Source organism: Rutidosis leptorrhynchoides, chromosome 1, assembly GCF_046630445.1.
Source record: "Rutidosis leptorrhynchoides isolate AG116_Rl617_1_P2 chromosome 1, CSIRO_AGI_Rlap_v1, whole genome shotgun sequence".
In the NCBI taxonomy this organism is placed as follows: Eukaryota; Viridiplantae; Streptophyta; class Magnoliopsida; order Asterales; family Asteraceae; genus Rutidosis; species Rutidosis leptorrhynchoides.
The window spans coordinates 297,913,283-297,925,231 of record NC_092333.1 but is presented as its reverse complement, the minus strand read 5'-3'; the positions used below and the strand labels follow the sequence as shown (position 1 = coordinate 297,925,231).

At 36.6% G+C, this 11,949-nt stretch overlaps 1 protein-coding gene across 1 annotated transcript; it reads right to left on the bottom strand.

The window, feature by feature from the left end:
• Positions 1–7,314: 7,314 nt before the first annotated feature.
• LOC139898713 (uncharacterized) lies at positions 7,315–8,487 on the bottom strand. Its single transcript, XM_071881479.1, has one exon. It carries the CDS (start codon positions 8,485–8,487, stop codon positions 7,315–7,317), a length of 1,173 nt encoding a protein of 390 aa, XP_071737580.1.
• Between the last annotated feature and the right edge of the window lie 3,462 nt (positions 8,488–11,949).

Genomic DNA, 11,949 nt, shown 5'->3' with positions numbered 1-11,949 from the left:
CCCATGTATTAGAAAAAGTAATACTAAGCTCAATGTATACCATATATACATTACCTGAGGTTTGCCCTGCATCCCTCTTTTCCTTCAACTCCTTTAGGTAGACCGGGCAGTTGTGTTTCCAGTGACTCATTTCACCACAACCGGAGCACGGATCTTCCTTGGGGTTAGCTTTACCGGCAACCTTTTGCTTCTTGTTGTTGATGGTTGGGGTAACCATCTTCCCCTTTCCCTTGCCCTTGCCTTGGTAGGCGGGTCCTTTCCTCTTAGCCGCCTTCGGCTTAGAAGTGTTATGTTTTTAGACCCGCCTTCATTAATCAAAAACATGGGTGAAGCCATTTTACCCATGCTCGCTTCGGCCGTCTTTAGCATGGCATGTAATTCGCCAATGCTCTTATCCCATCCATTCATGTTGTAATTCATTACAAATGTGTCAAACCTCTTTGACAAGGAATTAAAGATAAGGTCCGTGGCTAATTCATTAGACACGTTGCATTTTAGACGGTTCGCACGATCAATTAGGCTTTTCATCTTAAGGACATAAGATGAAACGGATTGGGAGTCGTCCATCCGACATGCATGAAGCGCTCGGACCGTTTCAAAGCGCTCGACACGAGCTTGTTGAAGGAACATCTCCTTTAACTGTGTGATCATGTCATATGCACTATGATGCTCAAAATCCTTTTGGAGTTCTGGTATCATAGTCCCAAGCATGAGGCAAGAAACTTACACCGAATCGGTGCAATATTTCTCCCAATAAGCCATGCCTTCCGTATCATCCTCGTCCGGTTGATCGGGAATGGGGTCTTCCAACAAATACGCCCTCTCCTCTAGTTTGAGGACAATTCTTAGATTGCAGGACCAATCCATGAAGTTTGTATGGTTGAGTTTTTCCTTTTCGAGGATTGACCTCAATGATAGGTTGTTAAAGTTGATAGGTGCGTTTGGAATGTTGTTGTTGTTATTGGCGGCCATCTACAAAATATGACAAAGTTGTTTAAGTATTAATTTTAATTTAACAATCAATAACCTTTAAATCCAATTGATATTTATTAAATTTTAGAATCCAACGGTAAACCAAATTTCGGTTAGGTTACCTTTATCCCGTCATTTGATTTAGCTAGGTAATCATTGTATGACAATTGCAATCCTTTTGCAACTTCTAAGTTATGGAATCATGCAATCCTTTTGCATGGCATATTTATTCCATCAACGCCTATTTGTTCCTCATGCTTCGGTGACCCTAAGTTCATGATTCCCAAATCAAGTCATCCTACTTGTGTAAACGTGTAAATTTAACATACAAGTGGTTAGGTAACCTTTATCCCACAAGTGTGCGAAATTCACCTTAATCATATTAGTTTGCTTATAACGGTTAGGTGACCTTTATCCCATTGTGAGTTCCCTAATATTTTTAAGTGTTGCACAAAAGGATGGCGTTTAACTTGTTTGCCTTGTTAATAAGGGATTTTAAGTTTTCATTAATTCTAGTTTGAGAAAACTTATATGCCATACACCAACATGCATTTAGTGTATGGTTCATTTGAAATCCATTTTCAAGTCTTGTAATTTTAGCCAATTACTTGATATAAACCATTTTATATATATGATCCTTATCATGTTCTTAATAACCGTTTATTAATGTCCTTTTAGCCATTTTTAATTTAACCAATTAAATTGTCGTTTTGCATGTCGTTTATTAATGTCTAATTTAACCAATTAAATTGCCATTTTGCTTGTTGTTAACTTGTGAGATTAACTTGTAGCATACAAACATACAATCCACAATCATACAATAAACAACCATGCATGCAAAAAAAATATGTTCACAATCAAGCCAATTTGGTGGACATTTGTTTAGCCGAAAACAAATGTCACCGGTTAAGGGGTTATAACACAAAGTAGGAGATTTTAAATCTCCCACTTAATCTTGCTGATCAATCCTAGATTATCCAATTATGGTTAATCAAGGATTGAGTGCAATGAGGGGGTATAATGGATGTCGATTATGATTTTGGGACCTTATTGTCATATTTCGTTAAGTGCTAAACGATCAACAACCATGTCCCGGTCTTCGTAAATTACCTTAACCAAATAATGATTTAGTCTCGGGCAAAGTCACGAGAGAAATCAATATGGCTAGGGCAACCTTCCAGAATCAACAGCCTAAAATGAGAGGTCAAGCTCCCTATTTATAGGTCTAGGAGTTACGCGGAAGTAAGTTGTGCTGGCACTTAGACATTCTGCATAAACACTGCGAGAAGCCTTCGCACCCTTTAATGTTCTAGGCAATCCCACCATATTCACACTGCGGTTCTGTTGTCTTGTGCTTTCACCTTCAAATGGCCTTTCGCACTAAATATATACATATACATAAGTATGTATATGATCAAGTCCCCCCAGTTTATTGTGTTACATTTTAGCAGAAAAAGTAAGACAATAAACTCTTAAAAAAGAAAAATTTATAGTTTGTCCTTTTTTGCATATGATGCACGCACTATAGTGAGGCATAAAAGTATTATTATTTTTCCACAACGGCTATTGTTGTATTTGCTGAGTTTTTTATCTGCATATATAGCCGTTAAGGGATTATGCCGTTGAAATTATACTTTCCTCCATATATATAGAAGTTGATTATCATTTTTCCATCATACTTTCTCTCTCTGTTATATTGATTCATTCACACAAACAACTTTCACATTTACTCATCATCAGCATCATGAGGGTTTCTGAAATCAAAAAGAAAGATGACACAAAAGCATTTCTCGCAGAGAGCCTTAAGAGCCCCGAGTCAAAATCATCATCAAAGGCTGCACAAAAATCTCCTACCACCAGTGCTCAACAAACAACAAGGACTCCCAGCAAACGACCCGCTACCTCTCCACTTACAGGATCCGCGAAGAGGTTTACGCGGTCTAGCTCAGTTGTTCCACCTGCTTCTGAGACTGGTAATGCGAATCGTCACATATTATAATTTGTATTTCCAATAACAGCTATAGTGTTCTGTCATTTTAATATTTCTTTCTTAGTTTATATTCCTTATACGTGTTGCAGCAGAGACATCCATTACTCCACCACCATCTACACAGGCTAGTTCTCCACCAACCTTCAACTTATCCAAATATGAAGACATCTGGCGCACTCCTCCCAGCGCAGTAAAGTCAATCAAAATAGATGGCATGCAGGGTTATCTATGCGCCTCTCCAGAAGCTGCACTGGACCAAAGGCAACATATGAAGCTTGCACTTCCCCATGATCTACGCTCTAAACTTAGCAAACTTTCATACAACGACTCATTCAACTGTTTCGCGCAGAACTTCTATATGACACTTGCATCTGCATATGATGCAATGTCCTGACAAGAGAAGTTTGCTGAATTTTTGAAGAAAGAACAAACCAAGCACGCAATCACACAGTCCCAACTCTCTTCCATCACCACGGAATTGCAAACAACAAAAAATTCCGTGGATGATTTAAAAAAGCAACTGTCTGAAAAAGCAATTGAAATGGACAACCTTCAAGTCGCGCATGACACAATGAAAAACAAACTCTTGCAAACCCAAACTGAACTAACCGCAGCCTTATCCGCAAAAGCAACCGCGGAATCTAGCTTTGTGAAACTCTGCGAACATTTGCCTGAACTTGGGCAAAAAATCATGGATTCTGCGGACGTTTCGCAGAAATTTGATACTTATGTGATTGCGCTACAACAACTTGAACGAGTAAAATTTCTTCAAGAGGTTAGCAAGATTGCTGTTCTTCTGGAGCCAATGCCAGAGTATATTGAGAAATTAATCTGCCATATTGAAGAGGCAGAAGATATGGTCGCATTGGCTAGGGAAGGAATCTGCGTTATCCCTATTCCAAAATTAGAAGCTATAAGTCAAAACAAGGATGATCCCGTCGAAGACATCATTGGTTTAGACTTAACTACCCAGGAATAGGCTTTCACATTATGTAAGCACTTTTATAAGCGCGTTTTAATGATATGATTTGCTGTACCTTCCGCGGAACTTATAATAAAATTTTATTTATCAATTGCAATTGCCTTTATTTATATAGCGCTTTGATTATATCATTCATAATTACTAGCATTATCCTTTGCAATTTCATTGTTTACTATTGTGCACATAACAAACAACTACTTTATGCGAAACAACCTGTATGCACGTGCTATTCTGCACATTATGAATCTTCTAAGTCCGCCGAAACGATCCTTAGGCAAAAATTTGTGTTTATTGCGAAGCATCCAAGTATGGCTAGATCTAATACTTTGGGAGAAAGTTAACAAACTGAATTCCTTTCGCATACACGTCAAATTGTTTTCATTTAGCATCAAGTGGTCTTCTCCATCACTTGTTTGATTTCATTTATGGTTGTATTAAACGCGTTGTACTTTGAAATTACGCATAGACATATAATCATTATGATGAATAAAAACCTTTAGTTTTATTCATTTTACACAATATTGCAAACTCATTTGCTACACACATTAACATGAATCACTAGAATGCACATAAAATTCCGCATACTTTTGTTATTTACATATAATATCGTTCCAACAAAGTAGCATGCCACGCGTTAGGTATGTTGCGCCCTTCAATGTCTTGGAGTTTATAAGAGCCTACTGCATTAATTCCCACTATCTGGTATGGTCCCTCCCAATTGGGTCCCAACTTCCCTTGTTTCTCAGCACGACTTGCTTCATTATTACGCAAAACCCATTCTCCAACATCAAAGGCTAACGCGCGCACCTTCTTGTTATAATACTTAGCAATTTGCTGCTTATTATTTACCTCACGTATTGCGGCCATAAGCTTGCATTCTTCAATGAAATTTAGATTTTCACAAATGCCTTCCGCATTCGTAATTTCATCAAAATTAGCAACTCTGTGCGTTTCAACAAAGTTTTCTGCGGGGATCATTGCTTCGGACCATATACTAGGCTAAAAGGTGTTTCGCCTGTACTTTTCTTGAAAGTAGTGCGATGAGCCCATAGTACATTTGAAAGTTCATCAACCCATCCATTCCGCTTTACATTCAAACATTTTTTAATACCACTAACAATGTCGCGGTTAGTGACTTCGCACAATCCATTTGCTTGCGGATGTGTCACAGATGTGAATCTTTGAATTATATTTAGTTCCGCACACCAACTTAAAAATGGATCTTTTGCAATCTGCGCTCCATTATCACTTACAAGTTCCCGCGGAATACCAAATCTACATACAATGTATTCCCATACAAAATTTCGCACTTGCACTCCAGTAATTGTGCGTAAGGCCTTTGCCTCCACCCATTTAGTGAAATAATCAATAGCTACAATCAGGAACTTTACATTTCCTGCACCTGGTGGAAAGGGTCCCACAATATCGATGGCCCATTTATAAAATGGCCATGGTGAATCAATTGGAATCATATCATGTCGTGGTTTGCGATTCTGCGGTGCATGTCTTTGACAACTTTTACACCGCTTAACAATTTGCGCAACATCACGATATAGAGTAGGCCAGAAATAGCCCATGCGCATTATCTTGCCAACAATAGTTTTATATCCTGAATGAAGAGCACAAGATCCACTATGCACCTCTTCAACAATGGTTGCAGCTTCTACGGGTCCCACACACCGCATTAATAGTCCCAAATATGATTTACGATATAACATATTATTTTCAAGTACATACATGGGTGCTCTTTCGCGTACCAAACGAGCCTCCTTTTTATCTTCTGGCAACGTACCATTTCGCAGATAATTGACAATAGGATCCATCCAATTTGGTCCAACTTCTTCTATAACCGCAACAAATAAATTTCCATCAATGGACTTATTAGGAAGTTCTTCCACCCACACCTGTTTTTGAAAGTGCGAAAACGCTAATGCAGCAAGTTTGCTTAACACGTCTGCTTTTTATTTTAACTTCTCGACACTTGTGATAATTCAAAGAACTCAAACTTTTCTGCAGATTCCTTCACAAGTTTCAAATACTTCTGCATGGACAACTCATGTGCTTCAAAAGAGCCATTGAATTGATTTGCCACTAGTTGTGAATCAACATATGCGCGCAGCTGCGTTATATTCATCTTATGTGCCAAATTCAATCCCGCAAGCAATGCTTCATATTCAGCCTCATTGTTTGTCACATCAAAATTAAAGCGCAGTGCGTACGTGTGCTCTTCGCCACTTGGATTTGTCAATACTAGCCCCGCACCTGCCCCTTCAACACATGAGGCACCGTCTGTATATAGATCCCAGATTTCATGCGAAGGTGGCGTTAATTACGTTCTTTCATGGATCACCTCTAATTCACCCGTCATTTCTGCGAGGTAATCTGCCAAAACTTGCCCCTTCACGGATGTACGCGGTATATATGATATTTCAAATGCTACAAGCTCAATCGTCCATTGGGCAAGTCTTCCAGATACCGCAGGTTTGTTCAACACATTTTTAACCGATAAATCAGTTAAAACATGTATTGGATGACCTTGAAAGTATCTGCACAATCGCCGTGAAGTTAAAACTAACGCATAAATAAATTTTTCTATCGGCGCATAATTTATTTCACTTCCCGCAAGCGCCTTGCTAACAAAATAGACTGGCTTTTGAACTTTATTCCTTTCCGCGATAAGTACTAAGCCAAATGCTTCATTCGCGACCGAAATGTAAAGATATAATATTTCACCATCAACGGGCGCAATCAATGTAGGTAATGCAGCAAGCAATTGCTTCATTTCTTGAAATGCCTTATCAGCCTCTTCAGTCCATACAAAGTTCTTCTGCTTTAAACATCCTTTAAGAGTGCGAAAGAAAGGCAACTGTCGTTCCGCGGCCTTCGAAAGAAATCTAGTTAAAGCCGCGATTTTTCCAGTTAGACTTTTCACTTCTTTAATGGTTTTAGGCACGGTCATGCTTTCAATTGCAGCAATTTTCTTAAGATTTTCTTGTATGCCCTGCTCAGTGACATAGTATCCCAGAAACTTTCCTTCCCTTTCTCCGAAACTGCACTTAGACGGATTCAACTTCATGTTTATTTTCCGCAAACTTTCAAATGTTTCTTGCATATCTACCAAAATACTTTCTTGCGTTTTACTTTTTATAACAAGGTCATCAACATAAGCTTCCAGATTGCGGCCTATCTGACCTTCAAATGCTTTATCAATTAAACGCTGATAAGTGGCTCCCGCATTCTTTAAACCAAAAGGCATTTTGATATAACAATAAATGCCTTTTCCAGTATGGAATGCGGTTTTATCTTCATCTTCCAACGCCATTGGTATTTGATGGTATCCTTTTGCGGCATCCAAAAATCATTTGTAGGGTTAATCATGCAAAGATTCCACTTTAAGATCAATTTCAGGAAGTGGATAGTTATCCTTCGGACAAGCTTTATTTATGTCCTTGAAATCTATACACATCCTCCACGAACCATCTGGTTTTTTTACCAAAACAGAATTTGCAACCCATGTTTGATATTTTACTTCGCGCAATATTCCCGCATTGACCAATTTAGCAACTTTCGCAGACAACCACTTCATGCGATCTAGAGCCATTCCTCTGCGCTTTTGTACAATAGGTTTTAACGCAGGGTTGGCAATTAATTTATGCTCTGCAACATTACGCGGAACTCCGGTCATATCTTGCTCACTCCAAGCAAATACATCCATATACGCGACCAGCAACTGCACAATCTTCTTTCTTATTTCTTCATTCAACTTGGTCTCAATTTTAATTTTTTGATCAACATACCTAGGATTTATAACAACCATATTATCATCTTTAATTTTATGCGAAACAATTGCATCTTTCGTGCTTATAGCCGCACAAATCGATGGCATAGCCATAGAATTTATCTTTGCCATACCCTTGCAGGTAGTGAATTTGACCATTCCGTGTATTGTAGATGGCACTATGCCAAGCTTCCGCAACGCAGATCTTCCCAATAACATGTTATAACGCGAAGCAGCGCATATAACATAAAAATCTAACCGCGCTTGCCTTGTCAACTTTTCCTCTGTTTCATCACACAATTCAATTTCTAAGGATAATTGCCCCATAGGCCAACCAGATTCACCCGCGAAACCAGATAAGGATATCGCGGTCGGCTTTAGTTCCACCTTGATGCATTCTGGCAATTGGCGAAAACATTGCTCGTATATCAAATCAATACTACTGCCAGTATCAACATGAATTTTCATAATTGTGATCCCTGTATTCGCAATTTTACACGATATGACCAACGGCATGTCATTCATTTCGCGACTTTGCTCAAATGGAAATGTAATAGGCGCGAATTGCCATTTTTCAAACATTTCTACTGCTTTTCGCTTTTTAAATCCTTTTTTATTATGTATTGTGCTTATTATTCTCGCATCTTGTTCTTTGTTCAGTTTTACTGGCGAGCTTTCGCTTACACAAGCTTTGTGCGCTTTACGCACTTTCAAATTCTCATTTTCAACTTTCTTAGTAAACGAAAGCTTTTGTTGCTTCGTCATTTCGCTTTGCTCGCAACTGCTGTTGTACAAATTACTTATTCCTGCAATATAAGACAGAAAACAACACGGTTAGAATTAAAAAATGAGTTGAATAGCTCGATTAAAACGAACGCGAATTTCTCATTTCAATTCTATTCGTGTCCTACGGATGGCGCCAATTGATCAATCCTAGATTATCCAATTATGGTTAATCAAGGATTGAGTGCAATGAGGGGGTATAATGGATGTCGATTATGGTTTTGGGACCTTATTGTCATATTTCGTTAAGTGCTAAACGATCAACAACCATGTCCCAGTCTTCGTAAATTACCTTAACCAAATAATGATTTAGTCTCGGGCAAAGTCACGAGAGAAATCAATATGGCTAGGGCAACCTTCCAGAATCAACAACCTAAAATGAGAGGCCAAGCTCCCTATTTATAGGTCTAGGAGTTACGCGGAAGTAAGTTGTGCGGGCACTTAGACATTCCGCATAAACACTGCGAGAAGCCTTCGCACTCTTTAATGTTCTGCGCAATCCCACCGCATTCACACTGCGGTTCAGTTGTCTTGTGCTTTCATCTTCAAATGGCCTTTCGCACTAAATATATACCTATACATAAGTATGTATATGATCACTTGCATCCAAATGCTCCTTCTTGTGTTCTTCAAGTCATCATCTTGCATCTTCATTTTTACAAAATATATCCTAGTACATTTTTCTAAAAAATGAAAATACAACCTAATATATTTTATATACCAAATATAAAATAAATTACATAACCAAAATAATATTATTACAAACCAAATTGAATGAATATTACAACCACATAAATGAATTAATATTACATACCAAATGAATTATTAATAATCATCCAAACATGCAACCATTCAAACAAAAGGTCAAGGCTTGATTGTGAACTTCAACATACAACAAATATGACCAAAATGGAAGAGCCCAAACCCACTTTTGGGTCTCCCAAAATCGGCCAAACAATGCAACCCTCCCAAACCCGAAAATTTTTGTATTCCATTTTCATGCATGTACTTGGAATACAAATATAATGGGTTTAAAGACAATATAAGAAGCATGATCCATAGACCTCGGCTCTGATACCATTGATGGAATTTAACAAGTTCATAAAACATGTTCTTATGGTTAAGATAATCACAAAACCGATTTGTAAAAGTGTTAAAGTAAGCGGAAGCAAAAGTAAAGTTCATGTTTATATGTATATGCATTTACTTAAATTCCTTGTTAATATCAAGTCTTGAACATATGCTTACAAATAAGAACAAGGAAGTAAGATATGTACCTCCTCAAGCTAGTTGAGGGTTGTTTTCAAAGTTGCAAGATGATGATGAAGATGATGGAATTGGAGCTTCTAACTTGAAGCCTCAAGTGTGTAATACCTCAAGCAATAACGCCAACACCCTTGCCTTTAGTTAGGATTTGATTTACACTTGAATAGAGCTTGCAAAAATCAAATAATGAACCCACCTATGAGCTCAATAGGCCACGGCCTGAACTAGACAGCAGCAGCAAATTTTTGCAATTTTTTTAGCTCTTGAATCTCTAGTATCACTTGAAAGAATGAGTCTTACTTTGGTCTAAGAGTTGCACATGCATATGTGGACTTGTGTGTCTTAAAAGTAACAAAACAAAGCAAGCATGGGTGAGCATAGGAGTCCCCAAAATCTGCCCATCATTTTTTTATAAAATAATGTTTTTTAACATATATATATAAATATGTTATATATATATATATATATATATATATATATATATATATATATATATATATATATATATAAAATATGTATTTGTTTGTTACTTTTACATTTTATAAACCTTTTATAAAATATAACACAATATAATCATTTAAACTTATAAACAATTATATATAAATTATCCAAATAATTTATCTCAAGTGATAACATTTTAGAAAACCGATTTTCTAAAATCCAAGTGTCGCGTATTTATTTAACGACCCAATCGTTAAGATTAAATACATATAAAGTGTCGATAAGCTTGTTATTGGGTATGACCTGACTTGGATCATAACACATTAGCCACATTAATTTAATATGTCTCTCGAGCATTCGAAATACCTTCAGTTATGAGTAAAACAAGATTGAATATTTTTGATCTTTTTAGCTACGGGAAATATTTAACAAATCTATACAAATCATAACCTAGCTAACTTATATTGTATTATACATGTATTCTAATATATTATGAAATCTAGGGATACCATAGACACGTATGCAAATGTTTTGACATATCATATCGACCCATGTATATATATTATTTGGAACAACCATAGAAACTCTATATGCAGTAATGTTGGAGCTAGCTATACAGGGTTGAGGTTGATTCCTAAAATATATATACTTTGAGTTGTGATTTAGCCTGAGATGTGTATACACTAGGTCGCGGATTGATTCAAGATAATATATATATATCGATTTATTTCTGTACATCTAACTGTGGACAACTAGTTGTAGGTTACTAACGAGGACAGCTGACTTAATACACTCAAATCTTTAAAACATAATAAAAATGGTTGTAATTATATTTTGATCATACTTTGATATATATGTACATATTTGTATAGGTTCGTGAATTGATCCGTGGCCAAGTCTTATTTCCGAGGAAGGAAATATCTGTGAAAGTGAGTTATAGTCCCACTTTTAAAATCTAATATTTTTGGAATGAGAATACATGCAGGTTTTATAAATGATTTACAAAATAGACACAAGTACGTGAAACTACATTCTATGGTTGAATTATCGAAATCGAATATGCCCCTTTTTATTAAGTCTGGTAATCTAAGATTTAGGGAACAGACACCCTAATTGACGTGAATCCTAAAGATAGATCTATTGGGCCTAACAAACCCCATCCAAAGTACCGGATGCTTTAGTACTTCAAAATTTATATCATATCCGAAGGGTGTCCCGGAATGATGGGGATATTCTTATATATGCATCTTGTTAATGTCGGTTACCAGGTGTTCACCATATGAATGATTTTAATCTCTATGTATGGGATGTGTATTGAAATATGAAATCTTGTAGTCTATTGTTACGATTTGATATATATAGGTTAAACCTATAACTCACCAACATTTTTGTTGACATTTAAAGTATGTTTATTCTTAGGTGAATACTAAGAGCTTCCGTTGTTGCATACTAAAATAAGGACAAGATTTGGAGTCCATGATTGTATGATATTGTGTAAAAACTGTATTCAAGAAACATATGTCGATGTAATATATTTCTATTGTAAACCATTATGTAATGGTCGTGTGTAAACAGTATATTTTAGATTATCATTATTTGATAATCTACGTAATGTTTTTAAAACCTTTATTGATAAAATAAAGGTTATGGTTGTTTTAAAAATAAATGTAGTCTTTGAAAAACGTCTCATATAGAGGTCAAAACCTCGCAACGAAATCAATTAATATGGAACGTTTA

Excerpts from the sequence above, each read along its gene's own strand:
- LOC139898713 (XM_071881479.1), bottom strand. The coding sequence starts at position 8,487 with ATGACGAAGCAACAAAAGCTTTCGTTTACTAAGAAAGTTGAAAATGAG.